This window comes from Passer montanus, unplaced genomic scaffold (genome assembly GCF_014805655.1).
Source record: "Passer montanus isolate IOZ18808 unplaced genomic scaffold, ASM1480565v1 scaffold24, whole genome shotgun sequence".
Classification (NCBI taxonomy): Eukaryota; Metazoa; Chordata; class Aves; order Passeriformes; family Passeridae; genus Passer; species Passer montanus.
Window position 1 is genome coordinate 7,610,217 of NW_024367037.1, and position 27,395 is coordinate 7,637,611.

At 37.4% G+C, this 27,395-nt stretch overlaps 1 protein-coding gene across 1 annotated transcript in view; it reads right to left on the reverse strand.

Moving 5' to 3' along the window:
• Positions 1–27,395, reverse strand: part of ZNF407 (zinc finger protein 407) — a 335,270-nt gene that overhangs the window by 87,391 nt on the left and 220,484 nt on the right. Inside the window, 1 exon segment of the mRNA XM_039710997.1 lies at positions 10,756–10,934. Within this exon segment, the coding sequence (XP_039566931.1) occupies positions 10,756–10,934 (179 nt within the window).

A 27,395-nucleotide genomic window follows, 5' to 3' on the forward strand; every position in this document is an offset into this window, starting at 1 on the left:
GAAGCAATCTTTCTTCTATGAGACTTCCACCTATCTTCATTTCCTTTTGTGCAAACAGTTATAGACAAGCTCCTCTCTGAACTGGTAATTTTTTAGAGGTCATTCAGCCCATAATTTCAGGTCCTAGTCACTATCCTGATGGTCCTTCTTAGGAAATTGGACCCAGTGGGAACGTTTTTTCCTTATGCTTAGTCTATGGGTCAGCATTTTCCTTCCCTTGTACTTCTTAATTCCCTTAAGTGGCAATTATTTAAGGTAGAGTTAGAGAAGGTGCAATCTACATTCATCCAATAAAACCTAAATATTAAAAAGGACAGAAAAATCCAGCATGGTTACTAAGGATATATGGGAGAGCATTTAGCATTTGAAAGGTACCAAAGATCTGGTAAATGAAAAGATGGAAAAAATTATGAAGAACTATTGGAAGTAAAATAGAAATTAGAAGTACAAAAGAACATGAGTATCAGACAGACAAGGCATCCTACTTAGAAAGGTCAAGACTCAAGATGCCATGTCAAGAAATTAATGGAAAGTCAGTGCAGCACAGATTGGATTAATGAAAGCAAACAAAAAGAAAGTCCAGAAGAAATTTTAAAAATCAGCATGGAATTGCAATGATTTGTGATTCATTGGAGCAATTATTGCTGAAGGCTCTTCTCTTCACTCATGATCCAAAGTAATAAAGCACCAAGCACAGGACTAACACTGTGCTTCAATCCCTCATACCTGTGTTCTGGCTTTGGCTCAGGTATTCAATTAATTTATTTCACAGTTGCTGGTATGTGTTGGATTTGAGCTGGAAACTGTGTCATAGGGATTATTTTGTTAGTACTAAACAGCATTTGCACAAAGTCAAGTCCTTTTCTGCTCCCACCCCACCAATGAGGAAACTGGGGTACACACGGAGTTGGGAGGGGACACAGCCAGGACAGCTGAGCCAACTGACCAAAGGGACACTCCATACCACATGGCATCATTCTCAGCATGTAAAGTGGAGGGGAAAAGAGGCAAAGGGGGGAATGTTTGGAGTACTGGCATCTGTCTTCCCAAGCCACCATTACATGCCATGGAGCCTGGCTTTCCTGTAGGCAACACCTGCCAGGCCATGTGACATGATGAATTAATTCCTTGTGTTGCTTTACCTAATAAACTGCCTTTATCTAAGCCTAGGAGCTTTCTCAATTTTGAGATTGAGATTCAATCTTCTGATTCCCATCATCTCTCCATTGGCGGGAATGAGTGATGGGGCGTGGCACTTAGTCAACAACTGTAAACCACAACAATGATTCTGAAATTATTTGGTATTATTTGTGAGTAGTGCAACTATGTCTAACAAGCAGGTAATTTTGTGTAACTTATAAAAAAATCTAAAACTCAGACAAAAACTTGCAAGCAGATTTACAAATACTAATAATTTCAGCTATTTATCAAGAATAATTTCAGTGCAGGTTGTTGGGACGCTAGTAACATCTCACAGGAAGAAAAAGCATGAAGTGTCCCCTAAATAATGCACAGCCACAGAGAAAGCCACCAAGAGGAGGTGGAATTATGCAGGCAAAATACACCCTGCTATGGTTATTTTAAATAGTGTGCCCATAGGTCTTTGAAGCACTGCAAGTGATGAAATAATTAGTTCATAATAAAGATAGCACAGTTGAGAAATTTATTATTTAGGTTTATTTATAGATATTTATTATTTATATTTCCATTTGAATTAAATTTTTAAAAATTACTTCTATCACAGACTAGGCTTATATGATTATTTTGAATATAGTTTAAATATATAAGTATTGAAATAAGTTTTATCTACTATATATATTACAAAAGTTATCACACATTTTAAATCAAAATTTTAATTTCATTCTTCAAGTTGTGTCTTATATTTGTTTTACATTTACTTTAATGAAAATGAAAAAATAAGATCTTTAAATTTCTTAGAATTCCAGTATAACTTCCCTGGATGATAGATTAAGAGATCTAGACTTAAAAAAGTATAATAGAAAGCAATTTAAATGTTTAGTGTATAAGACAATCTCCACATAAAAATATCCTGAATTATTCCTAGGCACTATACATATTTATTTTTATTCCTCCTGTAAGATTATTATCTTTGTTTTTGTTTGTTTGAAAAGTTTTCTTGATGACTTTGATATCCCACTTTTGGTGCTTTTGTATGAATTTTAGTATGTTTATATTTCAATACTGGTATTTTCTTTTATTATTTACATTTGCCACAGACTGTTATGCATATATATCTCCTAGCACAATTAAATATTTTTGCCTTTCTAGATGGCTGTCATGTCTTAAGGGCTTTCTTCTACTTCTGCACTTAAATATTTCAGCCTTGCTTTAAAAGTTTTATGTTAGGATAGCCTATTTTTAGCTCCAAATAGGCAATAATGTGGCTCGTTCTTCATGAAGGGTATTTTATCTATTAATATAATGAAATAGTATCTTGGAGTAAGATTACCTTCTTTTCATTGGTGAACCTGACATCTTTGCAGAGGTACCAGTCTTTATGGATACCAGCAGGGATCCAGCATAGACAACACGAGGAATTTGCAGAGCAGATGCCTGTCCAAGGGTGTTTTGAGGGCACATACAAGGTGGGCATTAAGGGTTCAACAAAAATTCAGACCTGAAGAGGGTTTCTCTATCGTCCACAATGGCACAGCCCCCATGCAGGCCAGCCAAATGGTTCCCAACTTTGGAAACTGGAATGCCACAGAGAGGAATGGCAGGAAAGGAGGCGCACACCAACACCCAGATTAAATATTTAGATATGGGCAATAGCTCACACCACAAACATTAGTTGTCCTGCTACAAGCTGGGATAGTTTTCAGAAAAGGAATGATGACTGCTAGGAGGGCCGTGGACAGAAATGCACTGAAAGGAAAGCAGGATTGTGACTGCATGGTTCTGGGGCTATACACAATATGAAACCTCTGTGCAATGGCCCTGCAGCTTCTGGCACACATCAGGACACCTGTTATACCTCCACTGAGCAGAGGCATTAAGAGGTGTTCCAGACTTTGGTCTAGGCAGTATTTTCCTTTTCCTTTAAAACTATATTCTGAACATTTTTTTTCTTCAGTGAGACTGATTGGCTTTCATTCTTATCTGAGAATATCTTTCACTTAAAGGATGTAACTAATATTAATAGTGGTGGGTTTTGAATATTAGATGATGTAATATTTGCATCAAAATATTTCAACACCTCCTTTCATGTCACTCAGCAGGAATATATGCTGATTGTTCAGGAAAAGCAACTAAGGAACTATGAAAGGAGTCCCTATGCTCTTCAACGGCAGCAGAAAAAGCAATATCCTAGGGAAAAAAAAAGACAAAGTACTTTCATGAACTCATTTTTTTTTTTCTACTTCACTTGCTACCTGGAAAGAACCAACTTTGATGTCATGACCACCCAGATAAATATACTGGCTATGGAAGCTTGCTAGGTATACAATGCCTTCTGAAAAATGACAGTTCTAAAAAAAAAAATTACGGTTTTTTTTTTTTAAACACAGATTAATCTTTCCTGAAACACAACAATACATAATCTACATATGTTAAAAAGAACCTGGCTTTCTCCTTTACAAACAGAAAATCATTTATACCAGGTTTTTATTTCAAGCACACACTAAAATTATTATTCTTCACAAAAGAGGAAAGGGAGTGTCTGCCAATCAACATGACATGCTATTGAAAGACTGGTACTAATAGCTATGACAAGAGCAAACCTGTTTGAAGCAGAGCTGCTGCTGCTTTTTTCTTTTTTTTAAAATATACCAGCCACCAAAAATAATGCTTTATCTGACTAGAAACCCAAGCAATATTCTGCTGCTGTAAAATCTTGCACCTGATTTGCCTATATCTAGCAATGACAATTTTAATATTACTTCAAATGACAGCATTTAAAGTGTTTTATTTAAACAGTGATAAAGACTAAGAACATTACCTATTAAAAAAAAGTTAAATACTCTGCAAACAAAACTGTGTATCTGTTCTTTGGCGATTTTACATCAGGTATGAATTATAAGTTTGTATAAGTACTCAACTGCCTTGTAAGTCCATTGCTGCATTGACAAATAGCATTTACTGATTTTATATTTTTGTAATTTGATAAATTCAGAGAGTATAAGAGCAAACAGGCTTTTATTATTTCATTTTTCCTATTTTTAACTCCATATTTTTTACTAAAGAATCAAAAAGACACCAAAGAAAGGAGCAGCAAAAAAATATTTAGAAGTAGAAAAGCACTAGAAACTAGGATACCAATATAATTGCTATATTATCAGGTTCTGTGTGTCCAATTCACATTCTGAATAAGTCTGCAGTTTCCACTTGGTAATACAGTTATACCTTGATAAAATCACATAATAGATCACACCATAACTTTTAGCAATCAATTTTTTCTCTTAATAATTTGATAAATGTAGCTGTCAAGTGGGATAAAGATCACAATTTTATTTGGGATTAACTATTTGAACTTTCAGAATTCCATTCATGAATATTGCAACTGTTACAACTGATAGGATCACAACTGTGTCCCCTGCTGATGATGCAATCACGCTGCAGTCTGCTGGTACAGCCCTGTTTCTCAAAAGCCAAAGAAATTGAAAGAGAAATGTGTGGAAAGCACGGCCTTTTGAAAAGTGCACTTAAAGTTTGCAAAAACACTTTCCAAACATATATAAAAGAACAGACAATAACACAGTAAGGGAACTGCCAGGGAAAAGAGCAGAATTTCATATGGATTCTTTAAACACATTAAGCAAATAAATAAATGCATGTTACAAGATATTTTATCAGGGATTTGCTGACAAACCAGAAACAAACAGTTTAAGTGAGTATATTTCCACTTTAGGCTCAAAGAGAGTAAGGATTTGGCACTGGTGATGTGAATGTTACCTCTGAGAAAGAGCACTTTGGGGGACTTACCTGTCTTCTCAGCTATTCCACTGCTATCACAACACACAAACAGATTCACAAACACAGCCCTTAACAGGAGGCTGTGGATTAACACTATTTGAAGATTTAAGAGCAGAAAGGACTATTAGATAATAGTCTGGTATATCAAAGCCCCTTTACATTTGCAGTGAACCCAGCAACCTTGGGCCCTCCTAAAACCTATTTTCCAGAAAGACATCCAGTCTTCTCAAGGCTCAAAGGAACAGAAGAAGAATAATTTCTTTTGCTAGTTGCTGCCAGAGCTCAATTGACCTCATATTTAAGTGTTTGCACCTTGTTTCTCATTTCAATTTGTCTGACTACGCTTTCAGTAACTGGTTTTTCTTAGGCTTTTCTCAGCTAGACTAAGAGTAGCTCATGTCTGATATTTTCTCCCTGTGAAGCAACTCATACACTATAATCAAGTACCTATCTATCATTTGGTCATGAATTATGTAACTCTTCATGAACACTAAGCGTTCAATCACCACGTAGGCAGCCAACTGCCAAAACACAATCGTCACAATCTTTGTTCTGTGAATGCCCAACCCCAGAGGCACCTATAATTTTCACAGAGGCACAGGCACACAAAGCTGTACTTCCAAGCATTCCCCACAACATGTCTGTGCAGAGTGGGGAAGCAGCTCACACTTTTAGTTCTATCAGCATCCAAAGGAGTAAGTGATCCTCCACTCCTACTCATGGGGCTATGAGTGGTAGACTCTCACCACATGCTGGAAAATTTGAGTGCTTTGCAAGCACAGTATCACTGTCACAGGAAAAAACACAAAAACCTTACCAAAGAGTACAATGAATTGAGTTGGCTTCACTGATTTATTTTTTTTTTAATTACTTCCAAGAAAACTGCTAATTCTAAATTAAACATCACCAAATTTCCTGTTCAATGCCTTAAGCAGTTCCCTAATCACACAGTTGACCATCATGAAGCCATTTTACAGCAAGAGCTTTGTGACAAACTGTGGAAGCATCACACCTATTTTGCACATGAGGAAACTTGTACAAACAGCAGGACCATTATATCTTTTGCTCGGTGAAAAACCAGGCTATTCTGATTTCTAGGGTTGCATTAATTCTTGGAAATCATCTCCACTTTTTACAATGCATCATGGAAATAATGATATGGAAAAAACTCTCAGTATCACAGTATAACTTTCAACAGTATCACAAAACCAATAACGAGCAAATTCTTCCCTTCTCTCTGAAGAGCTTTTTGCTTATGACTAGTTTAGTATCCACAGAAGGCTACTATGGCAAACTGTGAGATGCCATGAACTCTGCAGCTATTGGAACCATGGAGATGTTCAGGCATAGATATTACACTGTTTGGACATAAATAATGCATCATAATAGTATCACAGTGTTTGTAAGGCAAAAGCTCCTAAATGATGAACATTTAGTTCAAACTGAAATTATCTCTACCAAGAGATGCTGCTTCAAAGCAGACGAAGCACCGAGAAAGAAAACTGGAATACTGATCCCTTGCAAGATCTACCACAGGTATGGCTCCTTCTCCTGTCCCACTTGACAAAGTATTCAGGTTCAGTTCAACTCAGTATTGCAATGTAGCATCAGTTAGAATAAAACACATTCAAGAATTTTGGAAATGCAATTCAAAATTGCACACAAGAATCAAATCCAATCAAATCCAATCAAATGCATGCAAGAATCAACATATTTCTTCAGTTTGCTTTGAGCCTCACAATTCAGACAAGCCCACAGAAAGAAACTAATTTTTTTTTTATAAAATTACCTCAGTTTTAGAAAAAATCACTAAAATGATAGTCGCTAACATGATATGACAATTCGCTCATCTGTTGCATTAATTTTCCATTTGTCATGACACACATTCAGATTTGCACATGGACAACAAGAATATACATAAACAGCTTCCACTAGAACCAAATTTCTATCACTTAAACATCACCTGCAGCATTCCTGAGCTTGCTCATAAGCCCATTTCTGTTCTTAGAACAGCTAAAAGATCTATCAGTATCTTAAAATGGTTTTAAAAAGAAAATAAATTAATTTTGTGAATAATGGCTAACAGTCTCTGGATTCCTGGCTTTTTTCCCAACAAAATTTCACGGACCTTGAAAAAATGGGTCAGAGAATATCGAGAAATAGGTACAGAGCTCCTACAGAACAACACACGGATATTTTAAAAAACAGATTTGATGATTCATATAAAAATTAAGGTTAAGTGCATAAACTGGTATTTGAAGTGTAGCCTAGAAAATTCAATTCACAATTTTATGTGCACTGCCTATATCTTTGTTGGCTTGTGTGCATTAAAGGCCTGTTGCTCAAATGTAGTAAATTTTAAAAGTTAAAGTATAATCCAGACTGTTGCTGCTTTAAAATATCTAAGATTTATAAGGAATATAATTGTATTGTTAAATAATTCCCTCTATGACAGAGGGAACCTATAGCAAAAAGAGGAAAGAAAATCTGAAGACCTGGTTTGCTGGCATTTCTATATGTCAATTTAGAACAAAAGTGCTATCACCTTACAATTACAGCATCATCCTCACAAATGTAAAAGCCAGCTTCTTTTGCCTTCCAAGACCTATTCCTTAGAAATGCAGCTTCCTCAAGCTCCTTACTAACACTGACCCTATAAAACAGTACAGCAGCTGCCAAAGAAAGCTAACTAGAAACTAATATAAGAGCATTATATTATTGTAGCAGGGCATCTCACTGCCCACAAGAGCTTATCTGTGGCTCATTAACCAGCCAGAAAACTCAAACAGGACAAGCTGCCTTAGAGTGAGTTATTTTGGCACCATGGGGTTAACACCTCCCAAATGCCAATAAACATCTTACTAATGGAAGTGAGATCTGGAAAGATAAGCCAGATTTTTGACAGACAGATATCCACTTTAAAACTCTAAGAGCAACACCAAAGTTTCACAAAGCAGAAATTTTCTGTACATTTCCCTGGAAATATGTGGAGTTTCTCTCATGAGTAGGAATGCCTGCTTTGCCGTTACTCCCCAGGGATTAAGTGAAGGAATGTGCACATTCCCATGGTTTCAGTGATAAGTTAGATTTGACTCCTAATCAATACTATTTCTTTTCCTAGCTCTAATATAGGTACCTTGATATTGTGTGCTTTTATGTTATGCTGTAATCTGCTAGTAGTTCTTTTTAGTTTTATACTGTGTAGTAAGTGGTTCTGATTAAGATCTTTCATCTGCTAGCTCTTGTCTGTTTAATAAATAATCATTTTATAAACAGATCTGACTTGCTGTCATTAGAACTCGCAGGCCAGGATGATTCCGTGAACTTAAACTGTTGCCAAAATCTGAGGCTAAGGCTTGTCTGAAGCTTCCACTCTTCCCGCAACAATTATAAAGAACATTAAATCTAAATTAGAAATCCAACTGTCAGTCTTAATTTCACAGACAAGAAACAGACTTGACTTTTACTCCCAGTCACATCCTAAAGGTACCCCACAGCTCCACTCTTGATGAGGTGCGGTGAAGGAATTTCTGCCTGTTCTGCAAAGTGGCTGGAGTTGGTGTCTGTCTCTTTGCCAGTGAAGATACTTATTCTATCTGCTCAAAGAAGCAGAAGGCCAGCTTTCCTGTTACAAAGCAATATTAGAACATAAAAGACAGACAAATATGTTTAAGTTTAAAAAAAAAAATCAATCTTGTATGACACTTTCATACTCCTATCATCCTAAGGGGTTCTATGTCGTGTTGTAGATTCTCTGTGGGTGCAGCCAATGACCAATAAGTCATCAGTAACTGTGAACCAGACACAGAACAAATCTTATTTTTATAAGGGATGTTAGCCAGGGCACAGGGGTTGTCCTTCATTCCTCTAAAAACCTTCTCTGAAACTTTTAACTCTCAGATGTCCAGCAGTCAGAAATGGATTGAAAAGAAGAAAATTAACTTCCCTTAATTTAACTGTGGTATGAATACACAATTATCACCCAGGTTTCTCTTTAATAGTGCTTCTTTTTCAAAGGAAAATACAGTATCATCCTTTCTGCAATGGAATTATGCAAACAATGTTTCAAAACTTTTGTTCCATACCAGTTCTAGGTGAGACTGACAATAATTAGGTGACAATCTGTTCTTGCTAGTCCTAATATATTTGCACAGTACCCTGTTTTGTGCAAGGGGATTTTTACAGTATAAGAGTGAATGTATAGAAAAGAAATATCATTAGGATACAACAGACTGATGACTGTTTTCCTGTGTTACCAAGATAAGCAGGCTGAACAGTTTTAACCACAGCATGCTGCAATTAACAATTGATTTACCCAGATATAGTCTTGAACTAATAATGGGAAAATGTACATAAAATGTTTGTAATTTTGGAATGTTACTGATTCTATCACATACAGCTCTCTGTTATATCTATCTGCCTATTGGAAGCATTTGATTTTTTCATATTAAGTGGGATTATTGTAGTAAAAATCCAACAGTCTGGATTTAAGCTCTGAGTTGAATATTCATTTGCTTTAGTGAGAACTATGGTGAAATGTGATCAGTTTTCTGACCTATTTTGAAATTGGTATTCTGCCAACTGGCATTTTGTTTGCACATCCAGATATTATCCACCATATGCTGACATGACATGATGATTGGTTCCAAAATGAAGTGGAATACTTGGCAAATAGAAATATATGGTACAAATAATACACTGCCTCTAGTCAGGAAAGCAAGCAGTCATTTTGAGAAGACTGAGAGGTTTTAAAATAACTACAGTGTACATACAGCACAAAGCTGCATGAAAACTCTCCAGGTTTTGCTTTTTTTACAGATATAAGGGTATCAAAAACTAGGATATTAATTCCTTACACAAGATTCCAATCTGACACAGGAGTACTAATAGTAGTAATTCAATGGAAGATTAATTTGCATCTCAGGGAGACTCTGGCCCACATAGTTTCTTCCTCCTCTGGATTCCCCAACTCTTTCTTCTCACCATCTGTTCTTTTTTCCCACTGCTCTGACTGTCTTTCCACTCAGTGATGTCTAAGTTATCTGCTTCTCCTGCATTAAGATCACATTTCATTCAAGCTCCACACTAATTTTGTATTATTTCTCCTAACCTCCTACCATTGAACTCTTTATTTTTTCTCCTAACTTGATGCTTCCATTAATCTTCTGCCTTCCACTCTGAACTGTAGAATCCATTAAAAAAAGCCCCAAAAGCAAATAAAAACAAAAAAAACTTGTTCCTAAACAGAAAACACCCCATCTTTTTTCTTTTAATTCCCGTTTCCAAAGAAATGTTTTTCTCTTGCATTCCTCAAGTGACTTCCATGTGTGTGCTCTCTAACACAAAGCCTGAAAAGATACATCTATGTTGTTGGTTGAGCTCTGATGGTCTATCTTTTAACGAGGAAGAGTCTACTTTTTCATAATGAAATCTAAGAATTTTTAAAGCAGTGCATTAATTTGCCACTGTATTTCCTATGGAATTTTGTTTTTCTGTTCTTGGGGGAATAGCATAGGCAGAGGGATTTAATAAAAACATTAAAAAATATTTCTCTTCCCTAGAAGTTCAGTTAGATTTCAAAATGAGGCACCTAAATAGTATGCACTTCTGATGTTTATTGAACTGCAAGATTTGTTTGTGTAACATGAATATATTTCAGTGCTTAATGCATAATCTTTAACCCTGGAAAACTTGAAGAGGATTAATCCCATTTTAAAACCATGCTCTTCTTCAGAATAAATGATAATAACAAAATGTTATTGCAAACATTCAAGCACGTGCATCTAGAAAAGAATTTGCAGGCAAAGGGAGAAAGGACCTTACCAGCATGCAAGTATGCCAGATCAGGATTTTCAATATCTGGGTGTAGCTCTTTCAGGTGGTTCCGAAACTCCACAGGGATATTTGTTCCATAGTCACACCTAGGACAGTTATACATTTTTACTCCTTCATGCTTTCCCGTATGCAAGATGTGTTTACGGATATTTTCTGCACAGTTAGACCTAAACAGCAATGAAAAAAAAAAAGAAAAACAATATTTATTTATTTATTTTGTACCAGTGGTTCAAATAAAACCTGGTGTTATAAAAGAAAAAACAGTAGTCATCACTCATTTTTCATTATCTGTAGATTTTTTACATCCTCTTAGGTTTTGCATACATTTTGTCCTTTGCATGAAGGCTCCCAAAGCTGTTTCAGGTTAACTGAACATTACATCTGAACCAGAATGATTGATTTGTTACATTTACAGAATTTCTATTTTTCTCATGGTAGTCAGTGATGGACAGAAATTAAGCAAAAGTCTTTACTTAGAAAAACTGAAATACACAAATGCCTATAATATTCCCATTGGAGCTCACATGAACCTTTCCTATACAGTTCCTAAATTCAACAGGAGTTGCTGTGAATGATTTTTTCAAATATGTTCAACCAGCTTTTATCTCGCTGTGTGAACTGTTCCTAGAAAAGAGAATTGAGTTGCTCAAGTTTACATATTTTTGAAAATACGCACAAATTCTGGTTTACATCTTAAACACAGCTTTTGTGAAAGTAGTGGAGTTTTCATGCATAAAAGTCAGATTACATATACAATTAGTTGAACACATTTCAAAGCAATATTTATAATCACATTTCTGGAAAAAAAAGAAAATATTTCATATTTCCCTTATTCACAGAGAGATCCATATGGCAGTAATTTTTAATTTCTAGTCTTTAAATTTTTCCAGTCTCATTACAAAATTATTTTGCATTAGAATTTCCTACTTATTGAAACTTAGTGATTAATCCTATATAAAATGCATTGCTGCTCCATTTATTTCAATCAGAAATAGTCAGTATCTTTTTTTTGACTCAAAAGAACAGAACTATCGATTGCTTTGGTGTTTGTTTATTGTTTGGACTTTCTTACCAGCATATACTATTATTATTGTCAAAGTAAGAACAGCAATTCAGCCTAACTGAAAAAAAATGTACAAACACTCATGTAAACTACACAAATGCTCAATACTTCAGAAATACTCAAGTAAGACAACTGTAGCATTTTGGGCAACTGGTTATATACTCATCACTGACTGAAATTCTACAGTAAGAGGCACCTAAAAAAGGACCTCCAAAATAAACTGGAAGCAGCAGCTTGAAGTTCTGCTGGAATGCTTGTCTCTCCCTTGGAAATGGACATAGTAAAGTTGGTATCTGCCTTACGGTGCTGCCAAAGCTCACCCTCTGTCATGTCCATCTGCTATATACTGGTATCATGATCAGATGCCTGAGAATGGCAGAGAAGACACTTATCACTGAAAAATATAGAAAATATTGGTCCTCAGCATCTTTCAGGATTCAGCCCTAAAAACGTTACAGTGCTCATAAATGTTGTTAAAATGAAATATGTATTTTACAAAAAAAGGAAAAAAAGGCAGTGTACATTGCAATGAAAGCAACAGACAACCTGGTAACCTTCTATCATGGGTTATACTTTAAAGGGCAGTAGATTAAAGCAGAGCATACGAATCTGAAATAAAAAAACTGTGTTCTTTTAGCTCAGCTCTCATTCTATGCTAAGGAAATATATAAAACTTTTTACTTTGAAATATTTCTGTGAAATATATAAAGGATCTGTGGAGACCTATGTAAGAGTTGTGAAGAAAACTCAGCCTGTTCAAGCCCTAAAAGGCCAGTTCTACCTCTTTTGATTTGGAAATTGCTCCAGCCACTTTAAACAGAGCAATCCTGAAGCCTTATTTATTCGGTCATCAGTAAAAATCTGTTGCTAAACTCACCAACATACAGACATAAAAAATTTAAACCCATATTTTTCCATGTGACAAGGCCAGGAAGGCTTAAACAGAGATGAGGAATGTGAGATCACAAGGCATTACAAATGGCCCCTCAGATTAGGTTGCAAAGCAGCAATTGCCATCATAAGGTAAACCATGATGGTAACAACTGGCAAATCCAAGCAATTTTGAAGCCAAGTGATACCTTTAAATATGACAGGACAAAAGTATACTGCATATAAAATGTTTTTTAATTATTCAGTGTGCTTTCAATGTGTTTCATTAGGAGTCTTCTCCCACGTACTGTACATGTTATCATATGTCTGACACAAAACACCCCCACCAACACAAAGTGTGTGTAGTTACATCACTTCATATTGCATGAGTAAACACAGTGAAGTCTGTGATTTCTGACAGCACTGTATTTCCATTAAAGCTATCTCATGACAAGAATATAACTAAAACATTGTAATGTTGCAATAGTGGTGATAGTTAAGCTTTTGACAGGCCTTGTATTTTAAGATTCACTTCCTGGTGTCTCTAAACCTTAAAATACACATTTCCTTTGTTCTGAAATTTGGAAAACAGAGCCTGGTGCAATAATTGTTTGAGGAAAGTCCTTCTGGTTTTTGAGTTCCAGTCTGAATTACAGCCACAAACAAATAAATGCAGGTTTTAGGAGACTAGCCTGTGTTTCAGTAAAGCTACAGTAGAGGTTTCTAAGTTAAATTACTATTACCATTGCTTCATGTAAGCATGCTTTCATCCTTATGATCCATTTTTAAAATCAAATCTATATATTTCTGTCAATTTGACCATGCTCTTAAGTAACAGGAAGAGAACTTGTTAGAGAGACTTAATCAGTCTAAAGCTACAGTCAATGAGTTTACACTTAATTCTGATGTAGAGAAACACAATAAAAAGTTTTCTTTTTATTTCATGTCTTGCAGTAAGTCTTCTTATTTGATTAAAAGACTTGATGTAAACCCCACAAAAACCCTATTAAAGGGAAGAGGGAGGCCTGTATTGATTTTTCAGTGTCTTGTCAGTGCTATACACAGTGAAAGAGGAGATGGAACATGTTGCTAAGGTATGTTGCTGATGAACAGGAAATATGAGGAACTTTCCATGCATACTTCCCATGCAACAAACCTGTATGACCTCCTCCATGAAAGACTGATATATTGGGAAGGGCATAGGCCTACTTTCCACATCCAGGAGAGCTCCCACATTTCTGTAAAGGTTAACATTTCAAAATAAGGGAGACAGATGGTAAGATTCTCCTGAGAAATTAGCTACTGCTTAAGATGAACAGAAAACCTCTTCTGGAAAAAGGCAAAAAAGGGCATTTGTCTCTAATGTTCATCACACAGCAATGTGTTCCCATTGCTGTTCTAGCTGCATATTCCATGCTGCCATTACAAGTCCATTCCTACCAACCAGGTACCTTTTTCTGCCCTCAAGAAATTACAGGTTGCTGCATATCCCAGAATCATAAACTGGAAGTTACTTGTCAATTTTAAAATGGTACTTCAGTCACAGAAGCACAGCATACTTAAGGTTCAAAGAGACGTCTCAAGATTGTCTGGTCCATCCCTGCTGCTCAACTGACCCATGGTCAGTTGCCCAGGAACATTTTTAGGCAGCTTCTGAATATCTCCAAAGATATCTCCCACCCTACCTGGGCTGCCTGTGCCAGTGCTTAGTCACCGTAACAATGGAATTGTGTTTCCTGATGTTCAGAGGAAACCTCCTATCTTCCTATTTGTACCAACTGCCTCTTGTTCTGTCTCTGGGCAACACTGAAAAGGAGCTTGGCTTCCTCTTCTTTAGAGCTTCCCTTCTGACATGTGTGCATACTGATGACATCCCCCGAGTCTTTTCTCCACGCTGACCAGTCCCAGCTCTCTGTCTCTCCTTATTTGAGATGGTCCAATTACAGACAATTTATTCAAGTTTTCAGTGGTCATTGAGCTTGCACAGGCATCACCCTGTGACAAGGAAGCCAAATGCCCCATTCCACAGCCATCTGCACCCTTGCCTCTTAGCACCACTGATCCACTATATTGGGAGAGTGAAAAAAAGTATAAGAGTTGTATAAAATGGCCAGACATTTTGTCAAGACCACAATCTGCTGCCTCTGCTTACTTTGCCTTCCTTCTCCTATCCTTATATATATATATTCTTCAGTTCTTTTATTAAAAAAAAAAAAAAAGCCAAAACAAAGCAATGAAAAACCATCACCATGTCACCATGACATTGTCCTAAGAGCAAGAAACAGAGTGGGAAAATCATGCTTCTGGTTGATGGGACAGAAGTCCTCATAACTGCCTTTCTTCTTGACCCAAAAAGTACAGTTGTTCCTTTAGCTCCTAAAAGATAGTAGAAGTGCCCAGTAATGAAGAGATAAGTGAAGTAATAAAGACATTTTCTCAGTTGCATTGGCAAGCTGTAGTGTGCAAAAGACTGAATTCCTCAGCAAAACCAGACCTACTCCACTGTGAAAAGCAGCACTGCTCAGGAGTCTGGGATGGCAGAGCAGAGACATGCACTTTGCAGCTGGAAGAGATGGGAGTTCAAAGTCAGCAGCAGGGAAACATGGGTGGAATAGGAATGTTTCTATATTTTTAAGGGTTTTCTACATAAGAATATATGAACAGCTAAATGAAATATTGCAGGAAGTAATCAATTTTTTTCATATTTACTAATAAGAAACTGAAATTAGAACACTCTTCCATTATGCAGCGCCTGACATTTCCAGAAAGACACTTACTGCAAGACATGGAAATGGAAGGTTTCAGAGGTGCAAATGAGGCAAAATGTTAATTATCTAGTCCACTAAGTTTTAAAAATTTTAGCACCTTGTAGGACTCTTATTTGCACAAAATAAACCTTTTTCAAAAGGTCTTCTCCAGAACATTAGGTATAAACATCCTTTCTGCAGAGAAATGCATGTAATGTAAAGGACTTATGGCAGCTCCATTGACATCACTATTTAAAACATAAAAACAAACACAGTGATACAACCAAATGAGGGAAAAATATTTCTATTTTTCCCATTTGTCAGTATGAATCAAGTTCCCTCATAGGCAGACAGCTTTTACTCAGACAGCATTCTGAAGGTCTTCTGCACCCTTTATACCCTGCTGTGTAACATGCAAGTACAGAGAAATTGCAGCATTTTGATTGAAAAATAGCAGTCTCCAGATACTTTCTTCCAGAAATAAAAGCAACTATGATGAAAGCAAGTTTTTCAATGAAGCAATATGCACTATTGTAGATTCTTAACCTCAGTTATTCACCAAACATTTGCAGATATTTCTTTCACAGAAAATGCTATCTAACTTGGAAAACTCTTTAAATCAAAATTGCAATAATGTAATTACACTAGAAAAGGAGAGCCATAGATTTTTAGAAATGTAAAGTCATATTTAGCTTGACCTCATTGATAGCACAGTTCATAAACATCTGCCCAGTGATTCTTTTCTCAAACCAGAACTCATTTGATACCAAAACATGGGTTCTGATGGAGAGCAATAGGGAGTCCTTTGAAATTATAGGCAAATTACTCTTCAGTTGATCACTCTCCCTTTTACAAACTGTCTTATTTCTTATCTCCCTGCATTCAGCTAACAGTGATGCATGTCCAACACACCTTGCTTGGCTGTAGAATCTCCTGATTCCTGGACCTCCATGGAAGAGCTACAGAGACTGGGTTCCTCTCAACTCACTCTGAGGAATCATCAGGTTCTCCCTCTTGGGATCTCCTCTGGTCAAGGTGATCCTGAGGTGTGTTAAAAGTCTCTTTTTCCCCAACCCAGCTGTTGAAGAAGGAGGCAGAAGTCTTTGGCTCACATTCCAAGGTTGTTTATTATTTCTTAACTAAAACATTTTCTGTCTGGCCTGCTAAGGTCTGTTCTGCAGATCAGTCCAAGGCACACTGTCCCTGGGCTGGTGTTGTCTTTTTATACTATAAACTATGTATTTGATATTTACAGTTATGTTCCAATACCTATCATCTATGTTAGACACTTTACATCAATCCTAGAGTGCTACCATCACCAAGAAGATGGAGGCTAGGAAGAAGAAGAAGGAAGAAGGACAGGACAACACCCAAATCCCTCCATCCCATCTTGTCCCCTAGACCCCTATAGTAAAAACCCCCACAATTTTTCGTTTTACCCTACAATGACTACTATTATGCCATCTAAACTTTTGTGACCTTTAATTCTTTATATAAAGGTGGTAATTTGTTCCACGGGTTGAACTCAAAGCCACAGGGGTCTTCGGCTGCATGCCAGGGTCTCCGACCCCCCTGCAGGGCTTCAAAGCCCCTGGCTGGGGCCTGGATCATCCAGGACCGTCAGGGGGACGTCCTGGGCTCCGACACTCCTTACATTCTTTCCAGTTGCTTTAAGCTTTGAACACATTCACCTTCCATACCAGTGCTAGGTAGATGGATGCCATCACTTTCCCCATGTCCAGCATTCTGCAGTTGCAGCCAGTTCTGGGATTTCCTGGATACTTCCTGCAGTACCAAGAGCTCCTGCACACTCAGTTAAATGAAGTTACCTTTCAGGTTGTTTTCAGCATTACTGCTTTCCAAAATGTGACCCTTCTAGCCGGCCTTTGTTTCTTGCTGTCATTAAACTGTATGGAAACTAGCATTCAGTAGGGTGGTGGTAAACAACCTCATGGGCGATATTTTCTTGACAGGAAAGAAACAAATCCATCTGTGGTAATTACATTATACCAACAGTCTTATTCAATCAAAACCTCCACAATGACAGTCACTCTGCCCAACTTCCACTCAGCAAAATCCCAAACCAACCAACCAACCAACCAACCAACCAACCAGCCAACCAACCAAAAATCCTTCCCTGCATATTCAAGATTTAGCTACATTTCTGGTTTTAAAATAAAATAAAACTGATTACCAGTTAGTGCAAACTAGCTACATAATAATAGCACATAATCTGCACATACCACTGGCAATCCGGACTGCAAGTTTAAAAGCTAAAGTTTCTTCAGTGCTACAAGTCAATACAATATTGCACAAGAAATAAAAAAAAACAGCAAAATATCACAGCCAAAAATGTGGTAATGTGTTGAACCCAACATTATAAAACTGCAATAATAACTAGATATTAACAAAGACATTTATGTATATATATACAAGAAATGTAATATATTTTCTCATGCTTCTCACTACTAACATGTACCTGGGTTTATTTTTCCTTGCTCTTTGCCTTTAAAAACAAAAGTTCTACCTTTTATTTAGGTTTTAAGTGAGTGGGGATAGAATCACAGGGATACAAGTTCTACCTTTTATTTACGCTCTGCAACCAACTTCAATTCTCAAGTGACTTATGATGGAATTAGCAGCTGGAATTAGCAGCACGCAGCTCCTTCCATGGGGGCTCAGGAGATCAACTCCAATGCAGCGGTGCCAGCTCAGCTCTGCCTGTGTCACTGCTGCCAAACATCCCCCTGTGCTGTTCCTAAAGACCACTGGTGGGCAGAGGCAACGAGCTGCTGGGCACAAGCAATGCCTTTGCCACCACAGCCGCCTCTGCAGCAAGGATTTGCTCACAGCTTTTCAACTCTACCCAGAAAAGGTGACTGAAATAAACACCCGCAGTGCCACGAAAACACATGCCCAACAACGTGGTGGCCACATGTGTTGCCATGTTTTCATGTAGTGCCATGTATTGCCACTCAGAAAATATGAAGTAGCCCATAAAAGAGAGTACACTACATTTACATGCTTTAATGAGATTTTATAATGCAGTCAGTTTCACAAAGAAAATAATAAAAATGTATTTGGGATTTATTCTGATAGTGTTATACCAACACCCAGGGATAATAATCGTAATGTTTTCTGCTTTTCTACATTTTTAGCTTTGCATTTTTTTCTGTAATGATCTATTTGTTATGACATACAGTATGTGTGACAGATGTCCGATGCTGGCTGCTAAAAAGTAGCAGAGCCCTGTAGGGAAGCAGCAAAAACTTGTGCGTCAGCACAGAAAATGATGGAAGATTGATAATTACTGCTTGTATCTGAGCTTCATTCAGCAGACTAGCATGTCCAAATTGTAATTTGGCCACGGATCCACCATTCTATTTACAATGTATTGGAATGAAAATTCCCAGTTTCAAGTAATTGATCATTACGATAGCCAAAGTAAGTGCTTTTAAAGGCAAATTCAGGGTAATTGGAAATTCTGAAGGGAAATAAGAAGAGATGTACTCTAGTCTTGTTTACCTCTGAGGAATCTGTAAAGCCATTTACAACTCTGCACAGTGAACAAAAACGGAAGTGTAGACCCAGTGCTGGTATCTAGATCTACTCGTGAATTTTCAGAGTATTTTTGTAAAAAGACAGCAAACAACAGACTCCACAATTTAAAGAAAACATGATTTTTTCCAGGAGAAAGCCCATCTGTGACTCCAAGGAACTATGGCATCCTGTCTTAAATGCTTCCATTAATTCTATTTTCTACAAGTAAAGAAAGAAAGAAAGAAAGAAAGAAGAGGGATTTAGACAGAAACTTGCAAATTATGTCCAAACTGCTAGACTTGGAAGGAATGTGTGGAAAGGGTACAGAAAATCATGGAAGTGTGCCTCAGCTCTTCATGTTGTGCTGTGGTCTTCACTGTCCCCATAGGTGCTGTGCAGAGCTGGGCTGCTCAGCTTGTGAGTCTGCCCCAGCAACTCTTCCAAGAGAGGCTCAGTGTCTCCTTTTACTGACTAGAGAAGAAAAAACAAAACTAACAAAGGGGAAAAAAAGAACCAAACCAAAAATAAAACAACAACAACAACCAGACAATTTTTCATAGGACTCATCTGCTTCTGAAAACTCTCTGTAGCTCCTGGCTTCCACTTTGCTGCAGGCAGAGTGGTCTCTGTGATGGGCCAGCTCAAGGGCCGGTGTGCCTGCGGCGTGAGGGATGCAGGGGTCTGCTGTGCACAGCACACTGCTGCACTGTGTCAGCCAAGGTTTAAGTGGCAGAAATAGCAGGTGGAGTTCATCTATTTCACAGTAACTGAGAATAATCACTCCATTGTTCCTGGGCTTCTTCCCTCCCCCTTTCCTTTCTTCTTAGAGCAGATGGCATAAAAGAGAGGTTGGTCTGAGAAACAGCATCTCTGCAGTGGTGTGAGGATGGAGACTGGGCTTTAGGTATCACAGACCCTCATTTAACAAGGCACTTATGCATTTTTGTGGCTTAAGTACAAGCAGCCCCCGTTGACTTCAAAAGAATGACTCACAAGGTTAAATTTATGTACATGATCAAATACCTTGCTGAAATGAGGCCATGGAAAACATCCATTTTTCAAAAAAGCTGGGATGAATTTAATTGAAGACACGCATTTCCTTTCAACATGCATTTTTTCCCTATTGTACTTCTTTTAATGACCACATAAAGTAACTGAACAATTCTGTGGAGTCTGTTTGTATATCCTCAGGAACACATAAAGTATTTTCACAGATACACAAGTGCAGATGGAGCCTAGGAAAGGGTGTGGAATCTAGCGGCTGCACAAGATGAAACTGGACTCCTAATGTTGCTGGAGTCAGAAATGATAGCACCAGACCCTAAAGGCTGCCTGTCAATCTCAGATGCAGATGGTACTTCGTCCAACTGGCCTTCGTGTCAGTTCCTTCAGCCATTTTAGTGACAACACAGTTCCCTAGAGGACAGATCCTGTTGCTTTGCAGCCTGGATTCATACCCAGGGCACTGTGGTCTGTACGATCTCTGCTCAAAGTAGGTTTTTTTAATGCTAATACAGTGCCTCTTCTTGCCCTATCCCAGCCCCAACCCCCCATGCAAAAAGAGATGGTCATTTTCTTCCTCATTTCAAATGTTCCAATTTATCAAAGGGATCAGCAATAATTGTCTGAAAGATTCACTTTTGTTATGCATGCCAAAACTATATATAAAATCCCTGCTAATAAAATTTGCAGACAACACGGTAATTGGCAGCATGATTAATAAGGATGACACTGCCATCAAACAGAGCAGTCGCAGAAGCCAGGCGTGTTCAATCACAACCTGTACACACACAATTGCATGTTAGCTTTCCCACCTTTGCACAGTAACTTGGACAATGCTGTGAAAAGCTGTGATGCTGAAAACTATTTAGGGATTAGTGGACCATCAGTTTAATGTGAACTTCTAGTGTGATGCTGTAAGCAGAAAGGCCCCATGCTATATTTAGCTGTATAAGCAAGGAAGTAGCAGGCAAATGTAAGGATGCAATGTTCTCTTTGTGACACTGGAGAAACTAATTCTAGAATATCTACTTCCTGTTTTACTGCCTACTTTTAAGAAAGGGAACAAACAGCCACAAAGTGATTATAAATAGAAATAGAAGTTAAGTGGGGTAAAAAACCTCTAAAACACTTAATAAAACCCCCTTCTGTTTTGCTTATTACACTTGAGCTTGGCCCTTGAGCTTGGCCCTCGAGCTTTAACATGGAATAAAGGTGTGATTAAGGGACACCGTGACCTGGAGAAAACCTATACAAAACCAAAAGCAATGACTACAAGTTACAGTCAAATTCAACTGAGAAACAAAGCACAACTTCTTCAGCAACTAATCTTTCACAGAAGCTGTGGTTCTGCGACTTTGGTTCTGCAACTCTGCCTGTTTTCAGATCAAACCTGAGTATGTTCCTAGATCACATAAAATTCAGTCAAAAGTAGGAGGTTCAGTATAGAGCAAACTGGAAAAAAAACACCTATGCAGTTTGTTTTCTGTAGAAGGTCAGACTGGCTGAGCTTAAGCTTTTTCTGGGCTCAAAGTCTCCAAGAAGTACAGTTTAAGTCTGAAAAATGTCATTGAGAGGTCAGCCATTTATTGTGCTTCCATGATGTCATAGAAATTTGTTCAGTCTGCAAATTAAAATATATTCTTCCTGGCTGTCAATACTGCAAAACCATCTTAGATTCTGAAAGTCAAATTTGGGTGTTTAATTGGAGGCATGATTGATTATCTAATCTAAAATGTGTGTTGAAAGCATATATCAGAGAAACATCATTCTCTTCAGATTATGTCCTCATAATGCCATTTTCTGCACAAATGTAAGTAAATGCAGCATTTGGCTCTGCACTTTGAGCTTACTTCACAGACATCATTCACTCCAGGAGAACTGGTTTTAAGAGTAAGGAGCCAGCAAAACGTGATTTTTGTTTCTACAAGAGTGCATTTGCCTAGAAGGACACCCTGCAGCTCAGAAAGAAACTGCAGTTCAGTTTTCATGTAGCAGGACTTTCACTGGAGACCTACACATCAAAATTAATTGCTGTGTACTTAACCAAAAGATACCAAAATGGAATGAAAGCACTGAACTACGTATTTGACTCACCTAGCATGCCTATATGTAAAGTAATATGTATAACATAGTTTCTACTGCACTTCTACTTCAGGCTATTCAAAGTTGCAGATAAGCTGTTTTGTAAAAGTATTAGATTAAAATTGGACCACCCAGAATAGACACATTTTGACTGTGCTTTCAACAATACACAATTATGTCTAACAGACATAAAATGATTTTAACTAGATGAGAAGTCAGGGCAACACTCCAGATCTATTGATTGAGAAGAACAGCAACTGCCTGAATGGTATTACTTCAAAAACCTGACCCAAGAAGAAAAAAATTTAAACGCCAGGGCAAAAGCCTTCTGGATACCAATTAAATTCTGTCATATTGAGGAATTTTATAGACCAATACCAAACAAATTATCCTATTATCATGTATGCAAAGGCTCTTTCTTAAAGAAAAAGCCCATCATCATATAAAATTATCCCCACCTTATTACATGAAAATAAATTTCTTTCATTAACACAGATAATGTTATGAACTTGTCTTTTTTCCCACACAGGGTTAACATGAAAAGAGGGAAGAATGGTAAAATATGAAACTTTCTCTTTAGCTTCACCTTTCACACGCTGGTATCATACAACAGCAGAAACTAATGAACTTGCTCATCTTCGAAAGCCCTTTTGCATGCTTCTTCCTTCACCCTTAACTCTGATCCTTGCAGGTCTTCCCTTATGTGTGTGCCAATTTTACTGGTACAATATGAGCACTTTTATTAGTTGTGTTCTGATGATTTCTACTGAGAGATACTTAAAGCTTATACAAGTCAAAAACTATTTTATCACTTCTGAAGAAAACTAATAGTGCAGAGGCACTGAATGATAAGAGAGACCACTGAATTTATTTAATAATGCATGTCCATTTCACAAAAATGGCCTGTGTAATCCTTTTAAAAATAATAACCTGTTCATTTCAGACCTTGCACAATGCTTCTCTTTGTCCCTTGTAAGTCTCTCAAATGTCTTATTTTAAAGGAATATATAGTACTCCCGGAAGACATTTTCCCATTTCTATTCTCTTCAACTCCTGTGAGCCCTTGTTCTGTGTGATAAGGCAATCTCCTTCGGGATCTGAGCTGTGTAGTTTCGCACCACGAGTGACAAGGACTCAACTTGAATAACTGCTGTGCGCAGGTTGTAATTATGTCAGCTGGAGTGTTGAACAAGGGGACTGATTAATGTGAGCCCCAGCCCAGGCACAGTCCCTATCAAAACCTTCGTGCAGGCCAGCAGTGGGGATGGGTTAAAGCAGAAAGACAAAACATGCTGTATCGTCCATGATAGATGAATTGCTCCAACAGTCTTCAGGCAGATGTTCCAGGACAGTATAATATACAATTACTCTGCCTTATCACCTTCCCAGGGACAATAAAGCTTCCTCCTTCTATAGCTCATGTGAGTGAAGGCAAAATTAGTTTTACTTTTACAACACTGACTCACTTATCATGTTGCCTTGATTGTGCTTTTACAGCTAAAGAAAACATATATTGCACTCTTAAACTAAAAACAAACAAACAAACAAACAGAACCCACCAAAAAAACCCTTCACTCCTCATCCTTTATATAAAACCAAACTATTCCTTTGAATCTATTTTGCATCATAGTAACACAGTCCTTAAAGGGCTAATTCAGAACGTGATTCTAGGGAACACCACTAACTTTAGAACAACTGGACCTAGTTACAAGCTTAATGTTATATGTACATATATGAATGGACCTACTCATTCCAGTCAGAATGCATAGATAATAAAAAATACACAGGTTTGGTGCAAAAAATGCCTATGTGAATAACATGCCCTTAGTGACTATTTCAACTAAGCACTCATCCTAAAAATGCTACAACTCTCTTGTAAAACATTTCTTTGAGAAGTCATGAATCCACATGTATCCTTAAAGGCCACAAGAGTTTACAACTATTATAAACAATTCATGTATTTTCTAAAAGAAAATATAAATTAAGTAAATAATAGACATTTAGGAGGAAAAAAAAATCTATCTATCTGTATTTGTTTCCTTTTTGTTATCTGATGTATACAGTCTGGATTTTTTTGCTGCAGAGATGGAAGCAGTCTCTATGTTTCAGTGCTGTTTCCACGAGTTTGAAGAACAGCAGCTTACTAACATGAGGTGAATACCAAGAGAAGAATATAGCTCATAATATCCTGAAATCTTTCCTTTCTAAGCACTGGATGGGTATAGATAAAGAAACTGTGCTTTAAAGAAGAGAGTCTAAATAGTTCCACTTGCATTCCAAGATGCATTCCTTTCAGTATTACCCTTTCTTCAGCTATAAAACATTGACACGATCTCCAAAAAGAAAACAAAAAAATGCACCCAGAAATGCATTTAGTGAAACATTTATTTGAAGGTTAGGTTTAAAACAAAAAAAGGCTAAAACAGCCACGGATGATTCTATTGGCACTTAAGACTGCACACATATTTGAAAAAAATCTATTTATATGCATTTAATTTTCATGAAAGGTATTGGACTACCAGTCCATAATGGAAAGATAAGATTTTCTAAGGAGTCAATAGGAATTAGGCACTGATACTGCACTTCACCTTGAAGGCAGGGTCTCAGCTGCTAGACCTTCTTCAAGATTTTAGTCATTAAACAGTATCACAATCCTGGCAACAATAACATTTCACCACAACAGTACAGGCTTTCCTGTACTCCTCTGGTGAAATGTAATCCTGTGTTTATGAATCAAAAAGTAGCTCCAAGAAAGCTGGCACATTCTCACTGCATAGCATGCTGACCAGAGAGGACAGCACAACAGGATAATGATACGCCAATTTCTGTACAGAGACACAGGGAAGAAAATGGTCTTGGCCTCAAAAAAACTATAATCTAAGTATTGAGAAGGATATGATAAGCAGACAATAGGTAAAAAGAGTAGTGATAGGTTTGGGAGACAGGGTATCAGTAACACAGGGTAGAAAGCTTTTGGTTTAGGTGCGCTGTTGGGCACGGCAGTACGAGATGGCAACTTAGTCTGTCCTTCAAAACCATTCAAATTAACAATGCAATTAGTAGACATAATAAAGAGCAATGTAGGTCTCAACATTTGTATAAATTAGGTATCTACTGTTTCTAAAGAAAGATGTAGGTCACCAATGGGAAATATCAGAAGCTCTAATTTGTAAATCTCTAACTTGGAAAAGGAAACAACGTTGTCCTTAACTTTATAGAAATGACTCCGCTATTCTAGGTAGCAAAACTCCAAAGTTTAGGACTGCCCTTATCTTGAGGAAGGCTGAGTCTGTCCTCTGTCCCAGGAAAGTATATTAGCTGGCACAAAATATTGCACATCAACCCCTTCTTCTTGAAACTTTGCCATCAGACAGCAAGGAACTGCCAGGAGCAAAAAGCAGATCTAATCCCTGCTTTCAGTAACACTCTTCTGTTCAGTTATTTTCCCCATATAATTTTCTTTAAAAAATCCAAACAACAGCCTTCTAAACACTTTGTCCTGTGCCCTTTCAGCTGAAAATCCTAAACAATAACTCAAATAAGGCTGCAGACAGAAGTTCATTATGAACTAAATGAATCTTGACTTGTCCAATATTCAGGCCTTTAACACATACCCAAAAATACAGGAGTGGGGCCTGTTTGCCTAAAAAATGTACCAAAATACTTGAGGCAGACATAGCCATTTCCTCAGGACAAAGACTTGTGAGCATGCCTCAGTGATTTCACTCAGTTGTGCAAGAACTTGCAAACTCAAGTGGAGAGAGAACTGAAAAACAGAAACTCCAAAAGGAGTACATGCTTCTGGATTGAGATGTCTTTTCACAAGATTTAGGAGATCAGATTCTCTCTGAAAATCAAGTGAAAAATAGAAATAACTGGGTTCTCAATCCCACAACTTACTTGCCTGGTTGAATTTTTTTACTTTCAGGATACATCTTGTGGAAGGTGCTGCCAGCTCCCTGGCTTTCCATTTCTCTCCTTCCTAAGAAACAAGTACCATCATGACAGGCGAGAATTGTCACTTCACCGAGGACATGGAAGGAAGGTGAACAACATCAGTGGAGCCAGGATTTTATCCACTGGCTTTGTTTTTGTTTTATATTATCGACCCTGTGACAGTACACACTTTCCAGCCAGTGAGAGCTGATTCCCAACTGAGCTATGGAACAGAGATGCTTAGATGGAGAGGGGCTTAGTTATAATCCTTTCTGTTACAGTACTCCTGACAGGCTACTGGTGAACTGAAAAAATGGGCGCTTCAGAGTAGGAGAAGAAAATAAAGATTCTCCTGATGTTATGTTTTAGACTTCTAAGAGAAAAGACATCCGAACAAAAGAGGAAGCCAGGAACAGATGCAGCTGGAAAAGAACTCAGCAAACAAATATTTGCCCTTTAGAATCAAGTTCTACAGTGCACAGTACCAACAGAGCTACCATCACCCAATACTGTATTTTCATCTCTCACCTCTTGCACCACCACTAGGAAACACAAAGCTATTCCCAAAAGCTGCACTCGCTGGCCTTGTTTGTCTGACTTGATGTCCCTGCATTTATTTAAAACAGACTGGATAGCAGACACCTGCTTTGCCCTCACAAGGGCTCACATTTAGGACTTTCCTCTCTGGTCTGACACAAAGGAACAAATCCAATACAAATTCCTTTATCTTTGAGACATTTCTTCTACTTGAAAGTTTTACTGCTCTTCAAAATGACTATATTTCAGCATGCAAAAATCAATCAGCTAAATACCATATGACTGTGCTATAATTTATTAGTGCTGATCAAAATCTTAAAGACTAGTAATTAAAATTCAAATTAAAATGTGATGAAAGTCACATTTAGCCACATAAATGAAGAGGCTGAATTTCAAATAGGAACAGAGCCACTGGACACCATGATATTTGTGGATGCTCAGTATCACTAATAACATGTAAGAAGAACCTACCAGTTCTTCAAACTTTGTTTCTTTTTCCTGAAGTAAATACATCTATATAGATCTATGAATATGTCAGTCCGTCAGTGAATGACTTATAGAAAAAGCGCAAAAAAAAGCACTTGTGGAACAATCTCTCCACAGTGGGAAGCTTCTTCCTATTCAGTAAGAAATGTCACTGATCTGAATCGCCCAGGTATAAATCTTTTCCAAATGACCCTTTTTCCTAAAGAAAAGCACAGATTTTGGGGGTCTCCTCCTTATCCTTTGAAAAATACCTTTTAAATTTTACCTTTAAAAAGGACGTATCCTGACGACTTGCAACAAACAAGTTAATTTGGGACCCAATACTTTGACATATGAGCATTGTACCAACTGAAGCATGATTTCCT